The 20,136-nt window shown below is 38.3% G+C and overlaps 1 protein-coding gene across 2 annotated transcripts in view; it reads left to right on the top strand.

Annotated features, from left to right (window-relative positions):
• Positions 1 to 20,136, top strand: part of ZFAND3 (zinc finger AN1-type containing 3) — a 148,053-nt gene that overhangs the window by 81,037 nt on the left and 46,880 nt on the right. For both annotated transcript variants that reach the window (XM_068401274.1, XM_068401284.1), the window contains one exon: positions 14,570 to 14,749. In XM_068401274.1, the coding sequence (XP_068257375.1) occupies positions 14,570 to 14,749 (180 nt within the window). The remainder of the gene's footprint in view (positions 1 to 14,569; positions 14,750 to 20,136) is intronic.

Below are 20,136 nucleotides of genomic sequence, written 5' to 3'. Positions count from 1 at the left end.
CCTTTTTCTTCCATTTTGACCTGCACTAAATATATTCTTTTACTGAAGTTTATTTTTTATATAGGCATAAAAATGTATCTGGTGTCATATCAGTCACTGTGGTCCTACTATATGATTATGAGAATAAAATCCATCCTTCAGAAGAACAACTTCTGAAATTGTTTGCCTGAGATGTTTTAATGTACAGAAAATTAGGCAGCATTAAAATGTTACCTTACAGCATTTTAGATGAGGAAGAACAGTGGAAGTTTCATCAGCCACAGAGTACTACCTGTTAGATTTACTGTCACTGTTTCCAAGCAAAACCCATTTAATAGGGAAAACTTTACTCCCCCTTTTTTTATTATATATATTTCTACTTCTCCAGCAAGATCAGATTTAACATTGGAGAGTCTCCTGATAAAAGCCACCATCTAAGGTTCATATATTGAAGACTTTAATTAGAAATAGCCAATGGAATGGGTGACAGGTGTGCTTTCCTGAAGACTGGAGTTGGTGTACTGTCTATTTGAAGTGACACACACAGGAACACCTAATGCTCTCTTTCAGCTGTAGTTCTATTTGCTGTTGGTTTGAGTCTTGCAGGTATTAGCTGTTCAGCTCTGTAGGAAGCATATAACTTTTTTTTCAAACGCTAGGGGTTTATTTTTATTCCTTACTTGTGCAGAATAGGTGGAACCGTTGTAAAGCAAGATGACTGGCTTGTGGGATAATTTTTTTTTTTTAATCCATGCATAACTGAGTTGCCCACTGCAGTCAATAGAGGCAAGAGCAAGTATTTAAAGAGAGTGATTTAGGCACTTTATATTGCAGTAGTTTTTCTCCTCACGTAGGCACTTTGAATCTTTTTCCAGAGGTGTCTGCCTCTGTCCACTCACACTTGTGCACAAATTAGACGCTTGCAGTTAGACATTGACTTGTCTTTTAGGAAACTGTACTACTGGTTATTCCCACAAATTTGTGCAGCACAATTTACCAAAGATGAAATGACATCAGTCTTCCTTCTGCAACTCTCTTTTTTTCCTATTTAATTTATCTGTCTTTCAAGTTTGATGATTTGCTGAACTGATTTATGCAAGATGGCAAGGTGATGCCACTTCACGCCTTTTTGGTTTTCCTCCCTAATGAAGAAAGGAGTAGTTTCTGTTTTGGAAAAAATTCTGTAGTGGTCCCTGGTCATATGAAAGATGAGCATTTCTGTTGTCTTTGTGTTATGGGTCAGAAAGGGAGGATAAAGGGCAGGGTTTTTGTTGATTGTTTGAGATGGAAATGATGGATTAGTTACCAAGTTGCTTCTGTTAAATAGAAAATCAAATTTGCTATAGCAATAATTAGTCTAAAGTGGATATACATAACAAGAGACTCTTCAAAGTGTCTTTACAGAAAGAAGGAAGCTTGTTCCCAAGTGATGATTAAATAGAATAGAAATCAATGTGCAGGGAAGGAAGCCTTTGGCAACTGCAATGTAATGGAACACCTCCCTCTGGTGGTAGGCAGTACGGTTTGATCTGCTGCATCCCACACTGGAAACTTCGTGGTGGGGGATGCCTCTTAGCCTGCTCCTGAAGAACGAGAAGAACGTTTTTAAAGATAAATGAATTGCATATAGGGTTTCCTGCCACTCTAGCTCTTTGAGTATGATGGAGAACGGTTGAGCTGCTTGACCCAGCTTATTCTGAGTTTGTCAGTTAATCAAATTTTTCTGCTACCCTCCCCTCTTGCTGCTGGGCTCGGTTGCATTTTGCCGTTTTTGCTGGGCTGTAAGGATAGGCTCTGTGGATGTTTGTGCTTTAAGCAGGTAATCAGAACAGCAGAAAGAAAAAAGCTAATAGCTTCTAGCAATCATTCATCTCTTTCTGAAAATTTATCCTTTAGTTTATTCGTATTTAGCTGTTTGATCTGGATTGATCATGCCGGTCCTCCATTTATTTCCAAAGTAATGCCTGTAATTACTTGTACTTGAAACACAATTAGCCACCCTAACTGGAGCAGAAAGGTTGTTGTTAACTGTTTGTCTTGTAGTTTATTAATGCCAAGAAACAGATAATTTCTGAGATTTTCTCTTATCAGCTTTTCAGGGATGTGTTCAATCTATCAATCTATAGAATGTGAGCCCCTGAAGAGGCCATACAATTGTTATTTCTAGCTCTGTTTAGGCATAACCAAGAATGCTTGAAAGAATGCTTTCAAACGCTTCTTGAAAGCATATTTTAGTTCCTTGCTTTTCATGGCTTTTGCACTTTGGAAAGTGTAACAGGTAAGCTGAATGTGTGAGAATAACATTTTTTTCTTCCTTGTTTTCCTTTTGGTTTAGTAAGCATTGTAGGACGATTTTTCTGGTTGTTCTTTCAGAGCATAACAAAAACTGCCCTCTCGCCCCCCTGCTCCTCTGCCTAGGTTGAACACTCAGAATAATTTTTGGGGTTTTTTGTGTCATTAATAGAAGAACCTATGAACCCTTGTAAATCTTCTCTAAGGCTCTAGATGAAAAGCGAAACAGCTGGAGCCTTTCCGTGAGTAGGAGTGCTAATTCTGTGGCTGTGACACTGTTAAACTCATAGAAACAAAACTTGGAACATGGAGGACTGGCCACAGAATCTATTTCCATGTGCAGGATCCCAACGATACCAGTATTTCATTCATGTATTGTTCAAGATTGGCACATCGCTGCTTTGATTTAGATTCATGCTTTGCTAGTGAAGACTCCCACTTAAGGGATTCCAGATCTATTATGCCCAATAACAACCATTTACAATCCAGAGCTCTGGAAAAAGCACTGGTGGAAGGCTAATTTTCTCATCTCGAGTAACTTGCAAGTGATAGCACAAAAAGTCAGATCATATTAAATCACAAATCATGGATGTGAGAAGCAAAAGGATAATTTTCTTCTCATGCTTTTTTTTGTTTATTTCACTTTTTCTTTGTTTCCACGTTAAGACATCGACAAGAGTGTGTGTGTTAGCCAGTTTCAGCAGTGATCCTCCAGCACAGACAGGCAGAAGGATCACTTCATCACAAGAGATGCTTTAAGTTCACGTGTATTTGCTATATAAAAATAAGTGAATTGAGGAGAAGTGTATTTATCTGTCTTTTCCACTGGGGGGACAGGAATGCATCATTTTGAGGAGAGTAGTTTTTCCATTCATTTTCCTTTTCTACCCTTCTTTTAATGTAAAGAAACCAGAGAAGCATGTAAATCTTGAAATATTCAACATTTGTAAGAAAAAAAACATAAGAAAAATCCGTAAGCTTTAGATATGAACTCACTAGATGACTTATTTTGCAGCCACTTGATACTGATTTCAAATTTTGAGATGTACTCCAGCTATTTTCTTTGGGATTAATTGGCTAATAATGAAAATGCCTCTTGTCATTGACTTGAATTCAACATTTCTATCTTCTTCTAGAAGACAATTTTAATAAGTAGGAATAATAAAATTGTTTTTATTAACTCAAAGCTTCAGCATGTTTTGTTGCTCACAGAGAGGCCTAAGCAATGCTTATTTTATGTAGTCAATTCTTTGATATCTGCTCATATTCGTATTTTTGTTCCTAAAAGACTGGAAACGGAATATGTATATTTTAAGTTTGCTGAAAATAAGCAAGGGGTGCTTAGGTTGGGGTTGGGTTTCTGAGCCAGTCTACCATAGTCAGAATTTAATGTAACGCAGTGGTTTGCAGCAGCTGCATCTGGTAAGAGTTTGTTCTCTGTTCTCATGTGTTTCTGTGGGATTACAAAATAGGATGGAGAGGGTAGTAAGTGGGAGACTACAGCTATTCCGTTGAGCTCCTGGACTCCTTTGGGAAGTTAGTAAAATGTGGAGCTTGAAGATAAGGCACAAAGGTGTCAGGTGAGTTTCCAGTGAGCTTTCTCACCTGTGTGATTAAAACATGACCTGGTCTTTTTCATATTATTGTAGATTATAGCAGTCACAAATTGCTCATATAAAGTCCAACCACTGCAAAGTTTCTGCAGCTGAGGACTGTTAGACTTTGAGGAGTTTCCTCTCCACACTTTTCTCTAGCTATTGCATATGAAAGGCAGATATTTTTACAACAAGAAACATCAGATTCCAGTAAGGTTGGGAAGATCCCTGAGGTCTCTTCCAACCTGGCTGATTCTGTGATTCTGTGATTCTGTGATTCTGTGATTCTGTGAGCTGGAAGCAGCTCACCCCTGATGCTAAATAGTGATAAAGTACCAAATCTTCCTCACAGACACACATTTCAAAGGGTTGGATTGGCTGTGGGGAAGTGAGGCTGGGAAATAGGAGTGCCTGCTCTCCCTTTTCTTCCAGAACAGTCTTTAGCTCTGCCTCTCAGCTGTTCAAAGGAGATTGGGGAAAAGAGTCTGATAAATGAGTAATGGAGGGATGGTTTGAGAGTTTCGGTAATGGTAGTTATTAAGGTGCCTTAACTGGAGATGAGGGAGAGGGAACTGATGAGGAGTTTGTGGGTTAGTACTAGAAAGGTTTAATTTACTGTAGAGGCCTTTTGTCCCTTGTGAAAATCCAGACGATTAATAGTATAGTCAAATATTTGGGAGTGCTTGAAGTATAAATGTGACTAATATTGACAGAAAATGAGGCAAACGTTCACTTTAATTGGAACCACATAAATTAGACTGGAGGAATTAATTAAAAAGTAACAGACGTTCATTTTGAAATTGGAGGGGTCTCTCTAGGTATTGGAAAGGGTGTGATAAAGTCATTTTAAAGATACCTCCAGTACCAGAAAAGCTAATTGAAACATTTCTTTTATTAAAACAATATTAGTTCCTATGTGCCTGGTGAATGAAGTGTCCAGAATAAATGTGAATGGTAATTAAATTCTATTTCTATCAGTTAACAGTCCTGTTTTCAAGATGTCTCATTATTAAAAAAGCACCTTGAGAAGTTCACTTCATTAGTTTACTTCGTATGACTCGCTGGTGTTGCAAAATGCTTGATTTATGGATCAGTCTTCTAATCAAAATTAATATTTCTCCCCCTTCAGGAGCAAAGATTTTGATGTATCATCACTCTATGAATTTAATCTGAAATGGGACATTTCTTATTAATTTGTTTAGTTTCATAAAGAAAAATTTCTAAAAGAATTCTAGAGTTTAGGGGAGTGATGGAGCTGCGGTTTTCTGTAGGTCATGTGCTGCTCTTAGTCAATTCTAAACTTACACTTTTGAGTGTTTTCTAGAATTTTGTCTTGTCTGTTTTTAAATGCTCATGTTACACATTTTCCAAATTGTCTTTGAGAATAAATTCTGTAGATCACAGCTGCTTGTATGTTTTCCCCATGTACTTTTTAAAAAACTTTCCTGTATTTAATTCTGTTATATCTACACTGTTGTATTACCCTCGGATCATGTTAAATGATTGTTCACTTTAAGTGCCAAATGGATCCTTCAAATAGCTGCAGCCAGTTAGATTTATAAACTAATTCCATAACCTTGTTTCAGCTTACTTTTCCTGGCTGCTGAGTACCAGAGTTTCTTTTCTTGTTTCTTGCTAGAGTTGGTCAAATTACTGTCATTGCCATCTTTTGCAGTGGCAGCATGTGAGAGTCCGTGGCAAGCTACCCACTCAGTTGCTGTTTCACTAGTGGTCCGTTTTGATAGATGTTCTTCCTAATGAATTCCCACTCTACATATCATTGAAAAATAAAATATTTCTTGCAGTCATGATCAAGGAGTGGTCGCTTTGTATTCCACTGTTTACAGTTTGTTTAAAGTTTGTGCTTTCCCCCTTGGATTGGATTATTGCCAATATTCTTTGATACAGATTCAAGAATTCATACAGTCTCAATTAGTTGGGTAATAAATTGTCTTAATTTCCTAGTTCTGCTGTCAGATGCAGGTGCTATATAGATAGCCCCTCATTGGTTTTAGGTTTTGCAATGTAATAGTACTTTCTCACCGTACATGCTCTGTAAAGAATTAATGTATTAATGTTAACAGCGAACCTGAGGGATTCTGTAACAGGAAATTTAAAGTGGATTGTTAAAGTAGTAGTTTACTTTTCATAGCTTCAATACTTTGGATCCTGTAAGGACAAGCAATAATATTTATTCTTCATTATGTTGATGAGTTTTATAGAATAATGAAATTTTGGTTGAAATAATATAAGCTTGCTACTTTACGTAACAATAGGAAATGTGTCACAAGGGTTTTTAAAATGTTATTTACAGGGGTTTTCACTGACTTTGTTCCTGGTCAGTACAGAAATAGCTACAGTAAGCAAATGGTTATTATCAGGCAGAGCAAGGAGTGTTTGTTCTGTGGGGGGGGGTGCTCTCAGAGGATACTTTTTTAGATGATAATGAAATTCCTTTTTCATCAGTTCAGGATTTTGCAACTACTTTGGAGATGGTGGGATCACGTGCTGTAAAAATGGCAATTTTTTTCATGGCGGTCATGTAAGGTGTTGTAAGCCTCGTTAATACAGTTACTGTAGATTCCTCTACTCACTTTTATACAAAGCTGCATTTCTCTTCCTTAAAAAGACGTCTGCATATGTATTTATTCGTGACCTGGATCTTAAGTTGAAGGTCGTATGTAATAATGCTATGGTTGTCTTGCTAAATAATAGGCAAGATCTGGTAGTCAAATCTGGAGTTTCCTGTGTACCTTTGGGGGAGAATAATTTTGTAGAGCCAGAAGAAAGAAGGCCTGTTACGGAATGTCACTCTTAAGCAAGGAGTGTCTCTTTTTGAGAGAAAAACACCTCAAAACAATGTCATCAGACTTCCTGAAAAACAAACAAATCCCCAAAAACTTGATCATGTTAAACACCCCAGTAATTTTACAAATATGGCAGTCTTACTATATAACTTGATCCTAATTCCTGAATGATAAATACATGTAATTGTAGCCATGTTCTCACTATTTACCACCCTTGAAGAACCATCTTTTTATTTTTTTATTGTGCCCTTTTTCTAATATTTTTTTTGCTTACTTGAAAAGAAAATGAAATGTATATGAGAAGCTCAATAATTGCAACATGCAAATCATGATATTATTTGAAACTCTCATTAATAATGTGTTGCCATTTTAAAAAGTATAGCAATCATGAAGGATAACTGAGCATAAAGAACTCATTTCAGTTTTTCTTCATAGATAGGAAGAGAAACTGAAAAAAATGAAAAAGTTGTATTTATGAATAAAACCCCTAAGAGCTGAATGGCTTTCCTGTACCACATGTGCTCACAATTCTATATAAAGTTCAATTGTATAGAAAATCATCTTTCTAATATTTTTGCTGGTTTGTAAATTCTCCCTGTACTTTGTGTTTAGCTGTGAAAGTGATGAGCTCTGCTGATAGCTTATACAAGAATATACTGCAATAGTTATTTTGTACTCTTCAGTCTAATTTTCCATTCATCCACCTATTGTTGCTATTATTATTGTGAATGTATTAAGAAATATCTTTTTATATATGTGTATATGTTATATATTGTTTACATATTTATAAATATAATTTTGTACAGTACTTACCTCTGATTCCGTTTTATGACTTTGGTTGTCTTCTCCTAAAACAAATGCTTGTGCAAATATTACAGTGCATTCCCCTGAAAGCAGGATATCTGTATTTATTCTGCAAGCGGTGTAGTGCATTTTTCTGTCTGTGTGTTATTTACAAAGGGGGGAAAAAAAAAAACGTATCCTCCCACGTGGGGTTTTATTGCCAGTCCATTATTGGAGCTTTAGATTGCGTTCAGATACCTGCTTAAAGGAAAGGTTTTATCCATTTCACACTAATTTATTATGCAAAATATAGTTGTATATGAATGACACTCGAAATGCCTTCAGTAAGCTATGAACCAGAAAAGTCCAGTGAGGAGTTCTCAATAAATAAATAAATAAAATCTTTAGGATTTCCAGTACTATTCTGTGGTCATATATTAACAATTTTTCCAGGCGTGTGAAGAAAGAAAAATAAAATGATGCAATAACTTAAAATAAACATTTCACTGTAGCAGTTTCAATGTCATAATATTTGTGTTACTTCCCATACAGCACTTTCAAAATGCATTTTCTTTTAAGCGTGGAACTGTTTTCCAATTAGACTAGAGTAAGGTAAAAGTCTCTTTTGTATGTTGGGATACTAATGAACTAGTAGACATTTGATGTGACACTAACATTAATTTATGCTCTATAAATTTATGCTCTAAAAATAAACAAGATGCTCTGGTAATAAAAAATGTGCAGATTGCCCATTTAATGCAGTGTAAGAAGCAAACATTCTCCAAATAACTTTTTTGCTAGTTCACACTACTAAGTTATGGGAGCTGTAGGACTGAAGAATAAAGGAGTGGTATAATATTGCCTATCAACAAAAATAATTACTTTAAGGACTCTAATTTTCTCCTCTTAGCATGCTGTTACTTCTTGCAACATCCATAATTCAGTTGAATGAACCCATTTTTTATTAATGAGAACATCTGTTACAGACCAGAGAATAGGAAGTATTTGTAAGTTTGACCCTTAAAATAAGCCAAAAGGAGAGCTTAAGTTTAAGACCCTTTGGGAGTTTCATAAATTTTATGATTTCTTATACCGTAGCATGAGTGCAAATGAGAAGCAGCTCTGGCTTAGTATTAAGTCATTTCATGTAACATTTTGACATGTCTGTCTTTCTCAGAATAAAATGCTTTATGATATGCTGATATTGCTTGTATTTGCCTTTGCCTCAAGTTTCAACTAATTGTAATCACAGAAGTTACTTACCAGAAGCTGAGGGGTTGTTCCCTGCTGAGTTACAGACCCCTTACAGTTAAGCAAAAGTTGAGAACTCAGTATTTCCTTAGGTATTTTGGTGGATATTGATGGCTAAAGTAAACTAAATACTGGAATTGGGACTGTCTTGATTTTTTGTGTCACAGAATCGAGAGTATTTTTGGTGATGGAAGAGGTTGGATGTTCTAAATACTTTCTAGTTTGATCTTGAGGTAATGGGTGAAATGAACATACTGGGAAGACGAGCCCTTTCTGGTTGCTCACCCTAACCTGGTAACAGTAACTGGACAAATGTACAAGGGAGTTTTAGTCCTGTGAAGACATGATTTCGTGTGACGCCTCTGGTTTTATGGGTTAGAATCGGAAGCTGTAAAGGTAATGGCTTTCAGTATCCATGTTATTTTATGAATACAAATGGGCAAAAGATTGTCCTGCAAAAGAACTTGTCTTCTGAAGCCTGGAAGCAAATCTGGCTTCTTGCCTTTCTTTTAGTCTAAACTATTTGAATTCATTGTTTATATAGAATACAAAATGTTTGTATCATGTCTATATATGCACATAGTCATTGTTTTGTTTACGAAGAAATCCTAAGTAACAAAACAAAAATAACACTCCTAACTGTTAACATCTAGTGGATGAGAGCCCTGCCTGAGATTTTCTGCTCCTTCTCAGCTAGTTGAGATGCTGGGTGCAACCCTTGGACTCAGCAAAGCAAAAGGACTTTGGAGCTAAAAGACTGGCAGTGTTGTGGCTTACTACTAGCAGCTTCTCTACCATGCAGTAATAGTTTATTGGATGTATTTCATGCATTTTATTGATAGAGATCTCCTTCTGTTATTCCCCCATGCAGGAAATGGCTAATTTTCACATCTCTCTGGTTCTGGCTCCACCTGGTAACTAACACGCGGGATATCTTGCACTTTAAAAAAAAAAAAAACAAAAACACACCACCATGAAAAAAAAGCCAAACCTGAACTCAGTGTAGAAAAGGGAACGATGTTGAGAATAAAAGAAAACGTATTTTCTGACAAATTGAGAAAGTTTGTTTCCATTAAACCTGTGTACCAGTTTGAAGTTTCTGTAAAAAGCTCCAAAGTTGCATTTCATTAACTCTAGGAAAGGGCAACATGGATTTGGTGGATTTTTGGTCAGTCATTGTGCATTTTGGCACGGATTTTGCTAGAATAGTGAAAGTCTCGGTAAAAATTAAGGAAAAAATTAATTTAAATGAGAGTGTTTTGCATGCATCTCTAGTTACATAGAAACTTCTGGAAACAATGATTAATGTCTTGCCAACTCTTGTTCTGTTTTTTCCTTGTTGAGACTGTTAGGAGAGGTCATTGTTCTGTCAACAGAATTATGATTTTAATCAGAATGAAGCCTCCCCTTCAAAACTTGCCAGGGTCTTGCCTGTATTGTGTGTGTATTTTTGTTTTGTTTTATTTGTTAAACAGATAAGGCTTAACTGGATTTATTCAGGCACAGTTCTCCTGTAATTGTTGCCAGCTTTTATTGTGCTTGGGGGGAGATCAAGGTGATCTGCAAGTTATTTGTGTTAATGAGAGTCCTTGTTAACAGAAACTAAATGCTGTCCACCAATACACAGAAGAACTATAATACAGCTCATCCAGTACGTCGTTAGATATGTATTTGTACCAGGTGAATACTGGACCACAAATCATAAAGCAATATTTCAGAAATCTGCTGATAATTTAGGTCAAATTTGTTGTATAAACTGGTTACTGAATAGGTCCTGTATTGCTGCTGACACCACATTACTAAGGGAACTGTTAATAATTTGTTGTAGTGTAAGTAAGTAGTACAACTCCAGTTATGGTTAGTATGTCTCGAGCACTTGAGATCAGCAGTCTCAACACTTTCCTCAAGTACTCTTGTCTGCAGGGAAAAAACGGTTAAAAAGAGGGGACGGGAGATGTTCTCAAGTTCCACACAACTGAGCAGGCTGAGACTTCTTCGAAAGCTAATTGATTTGCAGGCTGAGTAAAAGTTAGTTTTGAACACGAGATCCTGGATTCATGAAGGCAAAGAGCATTTAACTGGCACAGTGGATTTTGCTGCTGCATGACAGCTCTGAACTGTTTCACTAGTAAGCTTGCTGGGAAATACTGTCACTGAATGACCATTTCTGACAGCCTTTCATGCTTTCTTTGAAGTTGTAGAATTTATCAATAGGTAGCAAAGGCGAGTAGTTTTTCAGGGGGAAAAAAAAACCAAACCAACATCCCACCTTGGTCAATATGCTCCTAAACTTGCAGCTTTGGGAGACACAGTGTAGCACTAGTACTTACCATACTATGATTAAAGGACTGTCAGGACTGTTATTATATAGAGCATTTTGTAAAAATGTTTTATGCATCTCTGTAAATGTCTTTTGTGGATGACACTGAGCTAGTGCAGCCTGAGTAAAGTATTTGCAGCTATCTAGCAAAAAAAAAATACACTGGCTGAGAACTTTTAACTTGCTGAATTTTAATATATTTTATAGTATCTATTGCTGTTCTGTAACTCTACACCTTCTTTTATAATGCATTTTATAGATTGCTCATGGTGTATAATATTGAGTGTAACCATTATTTTTGCTCTGCTCCCTGAAGATGGAGTTGCTCGCATTTCTGCTACGTGTACACAACACAGCTTTACTTATGTGCGCTGCCTTGGATGCAACCTTACATAAAACACAATCTTTGTAGCCACCTTATATTTGCAGGCAACATATGAAATTTTAATTTCTTTTCCGTACTGGTTATCTATAGATATTCCCACAACATCTCCATCTGTGAGCTCCCCTTCTGTCAGGACTGTGGCCTCAGTAGAGGTGTGAAGAGTTGGGTATCTTCTGGGGTGGTGGCTTCAGTTCTAATAGCTGCAGCTGCCTGGTTGTGGCTGGTGCAGAATCCCAAGTGCTTGAAGCTTTCTTGATTGCACTAGTAATATCCAGGAGCCCCACTTGGGTGAAACTTTCTTGATAACTAGTGAGGCCTGAGTAGGACGTCTGCCTGGGTTCCAGTAGCTCATCCCTGATGATTGCATTGGGGGCAATCAGGGCCAGCTAACATGGATTCATGAAAGGCAGGTCCTGCTTGACCAACCTGGTCTCCTTCTATGACCAAGTGACCCGCTTAGTAGAGGAGGGCAGGGCTGTGGATGTAGTCTATCTAGACTTCAGTAAGGCATTCGACACTGTCTCCCACAGCATCCTCCTGGACAAACTGGCTGCACGGGGCTTGGATGGGTGGACTCTTCAATGGGTTAAAAACTGGCTGGATGGCCGAGCCCAGAGAGTGGTGGTGAATGGGGCAAAGTCCAACTGGCGGCCGGTCACTAGCGGTGTTCCCCAGGGCTCAGTTCTGGGGCCGGTGCTGTTCAATATCTTTATAGATGATCTAGACGTAGGGATTGAGTGCACCCTCAGCAAATTTGCAGATGACACCAAGCTGGGTGGCAGTGTCGATCTGCTGGAGGGTAGGAAGGCCCTACAGAGGGATCTGGACAGGTTAGATAGATGGGCCGAGACCAACGGCATGAGGTTCAACAAGAACAAGTGCCGGGTCTTACACTTCGGCCACAACAACCCCATGCAGTGCTACAGGCTGTGGGAAGAGTGGTTAGAAAGCGGCCCGTCTGAAAGAGACCTGGGGGTGCTGATTGACAGCCGGCTAAACATGAGCCAGCAGTGTGCCCAGGTGGCCAAGAAGGCCAATGGCATCCTGGCCTCTATTAGGAATAGTGTAGCCAGCCGGTCTAGGGAAGTGATCGTCCCTCTCTACTCGGCACTGGTGAGGCCGCATCTTGAGTACTGTGTCCAGTTCTGGGCCCCGCACTTCAAGAAAGATGTTGAGGTGTTGGAGCGAGTGCAGAGGAGGGCGACCAAGCTGGTGAAGGGTCTGGCGGGTCTGACCTATGAGGAACGGCTGAGGGAGCTGGGGTTGTTTAGCCTGGAGAAGAGGAGGCTCCGAGGTGACCTTATTGCAGTCTACAACTACCTGAAGGGAGGTTGTAGTGAAGTGGGAGTTGGCCTCTTCTCCCGGGCAACTAGCGATAGGACAAGAGGGCACAGCCTCAAGCTTCGCCAGGGGAGGTTCAGGTTGGACATCAGGAAGAATTTCTTTTCAGAAAGGGTTATTAGACATTGGAATGGGCTGCCCAGGGAGGTGGTGGAGTCACCATCTCTGGATGTGTTTAAGAAAAGACTGGACATGGCACTTAGTGCCATGGCCTAGTTGACAGAGTGTGTCAGGGCAACGGTTGGACTCGATGATCCCTGAGGTCTCTTCCAACCTGATTGATTCTGTGATTCTGTGATTTTTCAGAGCTGTGTTGTGGAGGTGGATGATTTCCTGTTTGCTGCCTCCTTTCTTCCTTCTCTCTGTCTTTGAGCTTGTTTCTCTCCAAGCTGGACTTCTGGCTGAGTCTTCCACAGAAGAAGTTACAGCTTAATTTCTCTGGCAGATCACTTAAATCCTAAATTAGCATTTAGGGACTGTTTGCCTGTAGTGCTTCCTAATGCCAGTGAGTCACATTGACGCCCCATGTTTCTAACACTTCATCATCTGCAAATATTTATGGACTGCTCTGTTTTCCTCTCTGTCATGACATAATAATGAGCAACCGATACTGATTTATGTTTGTGTTTGTGTAATGAATAAATTCTGCCTTTGTATGTCATTTTTAAAAATTATGTGTGAGGTGGTGCTTTTCATCTTCAGCTGCCTCTTTACAACAAAGAGGTGCCTTTGCATTGTGAGAGTAACTTGATGTTAAGCAAACCAAAATCCGCTTGGCTGGGAGGGGTGTTCTTCTGGGGCATCTAGTGGCAGAGCTGTGCTGGACTGAAATCCAGTAGCATAGCTGGAAGGAACTGAGGCTAATGCTGTAATTAATCAGGTATCGGGACTGTGGGTTTGGGAAAGCCCTGGAGGGAGGATTTGCACTTAAAAAGGAAGAGAGTATTTCCCCCCAAACCTGAATCTGGCTTGGAGGCAAGGTAAGCCTGAGGATGGCATTTATCAAAGAGAGTTTGGACTCTGGGGGCAGTTTGGAGATTTAGCATGACTTGGCACTTGCTGACCGAAAAGAAAACAAAAGGAAAACTTTGAAGCCAAACAATTTGTCCATAGCTTTAATGTATTCTAGTGATTTACTTCCCATAGCTAACTGTATGAGCTATGTAGATCAATGAGCAACTTTTAACACCAATGTTGGAGTAAGTGAGGGAAGGAAAAAAAAACAACCACACACACACACTCCCCACACACAGCCAAGCCCCATCGAACAAGTGATGCAAATGCCTCACCAGCTCCTCCATGCTAACCTGGAACCATAGCTGTCTACGCTAGCTTCACCAAAACTGTTCGAGGTGGGATTTTATAAAACAGGAGTGAGAAGTATTGTTTTTAGATATAAGATTTCTTTATACGTGTATTACACACCTTAGTTCTTTCCTCATCGTATGTTTGCTCCTTTATGCTTTTGTGTGAGCTTTGTGTGAACTATTTTTAAAATGATGCGATGTGTTATATGCAGATAGACACAGTTGGTAAGCTTTGGATGCTCTTGAACAGCTGTGGAAACAAGAACTTTGTGTAGTTCTGAAATTGTTTGTTGTTCTTCAACAACAAATAACTTTTAAGATATTTTAAATCTGAAATAAAAACTTGAAGGCTACTCTAACTTTGTGTTGTGTGAGATATATAAATGATCAGAATGATGATACCTCTGGCAGTGTTTTGGGGTTATTTTTGTTATGCTCAGGTTTTTTGCATAACATTGGATGATTAGATTGAGCAAGTGGGATGACATATGAAATCTTGGTTTTGATAGATTTCCAGAAGAAGCAGACAGACGATGACTCTACTCCCAGCACAAGCAACAGCCAGTCAGATTTGTTCTCTGGAGAAACGAACAGTGACAACAGCAATACCTCTCTAACCACGCAGGCTGCTAATTCCAACCAGCAACTTTTGACAGAACTGAATGTAACTTCACCGAGCAAAGAGGAATGTAAGTGACGCAACTCCTAAGTGACAGAAATTGAGGCATAAACATTTTGTTTTGTTCTCAGGCTTATGTTTTACTGACTCCCTTTGGATGTAAATGGCCTGTCTTTTGGGGCAAAGGGAAAGGCTAGAACTTACTCACAAAATAGACATTGATGGCTTTAACCGAAGAACAAGTTAAAAGGGGTCACAAGAACTTCTAACTAACTTTACAGCTGTTTGAACTGCAGTATACAATTTAATTACAATTTTGAGGCACTCTCATTTTGAGAAACTTTTTCTTGCATTGCTGGTAAATTAATATATATATAATCTAGGATAACCACCGTTGTCTTGTAAATTTTTACTTTAAGACCTTTTGTTTTTAGTAGTTGCAATTGCACATAGCACTGACTAATGCATGTTTGTCTAGACTGCTGCTAGGTTACTTGCATAAAACTTGTTTCATGTGGTAATCAATCTCTTCTTTCATGACCCATATTTCTTCTTTATTGAACTTGGTAAGGCAAAACTTCTCCCTGAAGGTAAGCTAAGCTGTTAAAGATCAGCAGACCAGTGAGATAAGTTATTCTAAACCTCTGTATATATTCCATGTCTAATATATGGAGTTTTAAAATCCTCATTCTACAACTGAAGCTCAGCTGTGTAATTTGTAGCTTCATTTTCTTCCAACTGTAGCTTTATTTTGGAAGATGCTTTATGGAGAGAATACTTCTTGAGCTGAGTTTGCTTGTGCCTCTTGGCTGGTAAACAGGCGTACACATTGCAAGAAAAACATGCTCATTTTTTAGTAGGGCATCTGCTAGCACTGCTCTGGTTCTTGAACATTGAGGCAACTGCTGGTAATAATGCTGACAAAGCACTAGAACTAAAAAAAAAAATCTTTGATATGCTACACTTGTTTTCAGTTGTGTTAACTATTTGCATAGGATGGTTTTGCTGAGTTGCTGAAGTATTTATTCTGTTTACAGATATGTAGACTTTGCATATACTTTTTGCTTCTGCAGATTGGCTGTGGACAAAGTGTCATTTTGGGATTGTGGTAGTTTATTAGACTAACTAAAATAAAATTTTAAAATTTAATTATTGCTTTCTAGCTGTATGTGAGAATATTGTCAGAAATATAGCAGGGTTCAAATGTGAACATCCTGATACCAGTTCTTGTAAGAAGAGTAAACTTGCCGTGTAACTCTTGTCTCTCCTTCGCATACACAGTGGCTGCTGACCACCCCTCATCTCTTCCTTCTGTCCAGTGCTTCTTCAAGGGAAACCTGTAGTCTCCTATAAAAACAAGGCCTTAAAACAGCCTTCCTAGAGAATTCAGCAAAACATTATGCTTCAGCAGCACATTTGGGCCTTCACAGGGCAGGGGGCTTCAACATCTCTGCTGTCTTGTTAGCCAGGATCTACTATTTGGTGTTACAGGGTGCTTCTCCAGTGCTTACTGTGTCAGGTTTTCTGAAAATTTGTTCAGTTAGGAATTAGATAGTGTTACAACAAAGTGTTTCTGTTGTGGCTGAGAAGGTCTTGGGGGTAAGTGGGAAGGTGATTACAGGGATGGGAAAGTGCATGTAGTGATGGGATGAGGGGCAATGGTTTTAAACTGAAAGAGGATAGATTAGATATTAGGAAGAAATTCTTTACTGTGAGGGTGGTGAGACACTGGCACAGCTTGCCCAGAGAAGTTGTGGATGCCCCTCCCTGGCAGTGTTCAAGGCCAGATTGGGTGGGGCTCTGAGCAACCTGGTCTAGTGGAAAGGTGTCCCCTGCCTGTGGCAGGGGGGTTGGAAGTAGATGAACTTCCAACTGAAACCATTCTATGATTCTGTGAAAGAGGGAAGGAAATCAAATAGTGTCCTTCATCTTGAATTGCTGTAAGCTTGTGTACATACACTGAAGGTGATGGATATTAGGCAGCACAGGCTGCAGAGCATTTGAAAATAGTACCTATAAAAAAAATTCTTTATTACTTCCTGCTGGGGTGATTTTAAGTGAAATACAGTGTAGAGATTTATTTACAGCTTGAGCTCTCTCTGTCTTCTCTCACATCCCCACTACCTCTTTAATAAAGCTTAATATAATTTATCAGAAATAATTATACACAGATGGAGCTTTTCTGATGGATAATGGACTCTGCATGGAAGATTCTTTCCCGTAATGAAGAATGCCCAAACTTTAAATGTCTTTTTGATTTTAATTTGAGAGTGTCTTTTTCCGTGTGATATTTATTTATTTTTCAGCAAGTTCTATAAAGCATGCATTGCTCTCATTACAGATGTGTTCTTCAAAGATTGATATTTTGCAGTGCCACGTGATGATGTACAGCTACGTGCTGTTCTGAATAGAATTGCGGTAATTCACCAAAAATCAATGTATGGGATCATTATGGTAATCCCTATCAAAGTGTGGAAAGCTTGGAGTATTCGGGAAGGATTCTCATGGTGCATTCCAATCCCCTCCCTTCCCTTTCAAGCTTTTGAGAAGAGTCTCACATGAAGGCATTTGCCATAGTACTTGAGTCCATAGGGTAAACAGATTGGACAGAATAGCAGCAAGTCATTTAGGCAATTAACAGATTCCATTCATATTACGACAACTGAAGAGAACCATGGAAATCTCATGTGGTAAGATTGATATTCTGTGTCAGAGAAAAGGAGGGGGGTTTTTATACTTTTTTTTTAAGTAGCCATTTCCTTTTTAACACAATGAACAATATAGGAAAGTTCCTTGGACTGGATTTTACAGGCATTCAGTTTGACAATATGCAAGTATTTCTGCCTTTTTTTTGTTGCTGCTTTGATTTTCTGAGACAGTTACGTTTGCATTCCTAAGTGTCTTATATAAACAAACAGGTTGTAGTGACTTTCCATCTCCTGCCACCCTCAGTTCTGAACAATCACGTACCCCAGTGGCTGCTTTGCTGATTGATGTCTCTCCCCTAGTAGACGAAAGGTAGTTCATCTACTCAAAGGTACAGTCAACAAAAACGTATTGAAGATTTATGCCCAGAGACAGTGACGCAAGCTTTAGGACTTTCTTCCTCATTCACGTGTGTTTTATTTTTATGAAATATTACTTATCACCAATTTCAAAAAATGCTGTTGCAATTTAGGGGACGGGGGAATGTTCTAAGAATTTTTTTACCCCTGCCCCCATGCTTCTTGAGTTGCCTTTTTCTATCCAGAACCTTCAGGTGTCATCAGTTGCATTAAGTTTTCTTAAATAAACTTTTGCAGACAAGGAGTATGTTGATATTGGTATAGCTTTACTAAGTCTAGATTTGTATGGATTTTAATGATCTGTTTCTTAACAGATGGTTAAATCAGTCTAACTTTTGTTCTTCTGCTACTTTATGTGCAGAGAAGTTTCTCTGTTCAAGTTCTTGTATAGTTTTCATCTATTCTTATTTTCCCTTCCATCTCCTCCCTTCATTTAGGAGGTCCTAATGGTAGTTATTTCCGTGTCAGTCACGGTATGAGTCAGTTGCTCTGTCAAAGATTTCCTTTTCTTATTGGGTGGGCAGGGTTTTTGTTTATTTTTAATGGACAGGAAAAAAGGGATTTGACAATGGCCCTTGCTTTTCTCCCTAGCTTCAGCCACCAGCATTCTTTAAAAAAAATTCAGCTTATTAAAGAAAGTCCTATGTATTTTGGTAAAGAAAAGGTCACACTGCATGTGGAATAATTTTGCTTAGTTTCAGGCCTTCATTGCTTTCTTTAGGGCTGTCACATTATTTTCCTGTCACTATATGAGTAGACCTAAAGCTAACGCTGTGCAGGTTTAAAACTAACTGTGTTGTTACGTGACAGGAGAAATGTCAATGTGAACAACTCTGACTCTGGCAGCTGAATCAGATTTGATATTTTAGTAGTTCTTAGCTTCAGTTGACATGATTTTATTTTGATTATGTGCTTAACTCTTCCTGGCCTCCTTGAATTAGCAATAACTACAATTTTAAAAGGACAAAAGGAATATCTGATGTTTCTAGAACAGTTAGATGCTCTACATTTCTACATTGAAGACTTTATAAGAAGATACACAAAGATATGAGATATTGCTGTAGATAGTCAAAAAATACACTGGAGATTTCAGCCCAGAAAGAAGGTGATGATCTCTGACCACACCATACCTCTGTGTGTGCTGAATTTTAGATGCCTAAATGTGAATTTTCAGGACTGAACATCTGTAAATTTTGGCTAGTTATTGTATACCCTCCAGAATTTGAACTGTTACATGTCAAGCTAAGTGGTTAAAACATCATTAGTTTATCTCAAAAACTTAAGTTTGCAGGACAAGTTTGAAGAATGCTTTAAAACATTGTTTATTTTATTAAGCATTTGCGTGTGCTGCAAGCACTGAAATACCCCCAATTATGAAGTTATTTTGGTGAAGTTGCTTCATGTACATAAAGTGTACTACATCTGAGACAGAAATGCACCAAGCTTCTGTAAAAGATCTCTGGCAGGAAGGTGAGAGAATTTCATGGCTTGTTGAAGCATGACTGTGTAAAAAGCCACACAGGCTATAGTACTAGTAAAGTAATATTTTTTCTGTCTTTGGAATAAAAAAAAAAAAATCTTATGTCAGTTTTTTCAACATAACCTTATGAAAAATGGATAAACAAGTGCATCCTTCTTTCTTTCTTTTTTCAGAAACTATGAAAAAGTTTCTAACACTGTGCAAAAGGTTGCTACCCATTTATGACTTCACAGTTTTTGCATTTTGCCTGGGTTCGTCAGCAGAGTCAGAGATGACAGCTTTCCTATGTATGCTCTGAAAATACTCCATATTTTGAGTTATTATTGTGATATCCTTAATTGCGTTTTGTGCCTTTTAAGTAAGGACAGTGATTTTTAAAATGACAGTTGCTCTTGGATGCTATCCATTGTATAAATTTCTAAATGCCCTGGCTTTAAGAATTCAGTTGCTCATTGCAGTAGGAGACAGTTGTACACCCTGGTTTTTTTCTAATTTTGGCTATGGGGAACTTTGTTTTCTGGCTCATTTCTGACAGAAAGCTACACGCTTACCCACTTCTATGAAGTATTAAATGTATAAACTGACCAAGCTAGCTGCCTGTTTTTGTCTTGCTTGTCACAAATGGTGGTTGTTTTGTTGCTAACCGTATTTATTCTGATACAGATTGTATGTTTTTCTCTGATCCAAAAGAATGCAGTAACTCTTAAAATTATGCTGAACTACAAAACTAGCCTACCTGACCCACATGATTTAATACTGCAATTAAACTTGTACCCAAACATAACTGAGAAAGCTGCAGCTAGGTGATGGTGATGATGAATAATTCTAATTTTCCTTATCAACTCACAAGACTGTCAGGTGTTCTTTTTGTACTCAATTTTGTGTGTTTTGTATCAGAGCAAGAGGGGACAC

This window comes from Nyctibius grandis, chromosome 1, assembly GCF_013368605.1.
Source record: "Nyctibius grandis isolate bNycGra1 chromosome 1, bNycGra1.pri, whole genome shotgun sequence".
NCBI lineage: Eukaryota > Metazoa > Chordata > Aves > Nyctibiiformes > Nyctibiidae > Nyctibius > Nyctibius grandis.
Note: the sequence above shows the minus strand (reverse complement) of the source record. Positions and strands in the feature narration are given on the sequence as shown.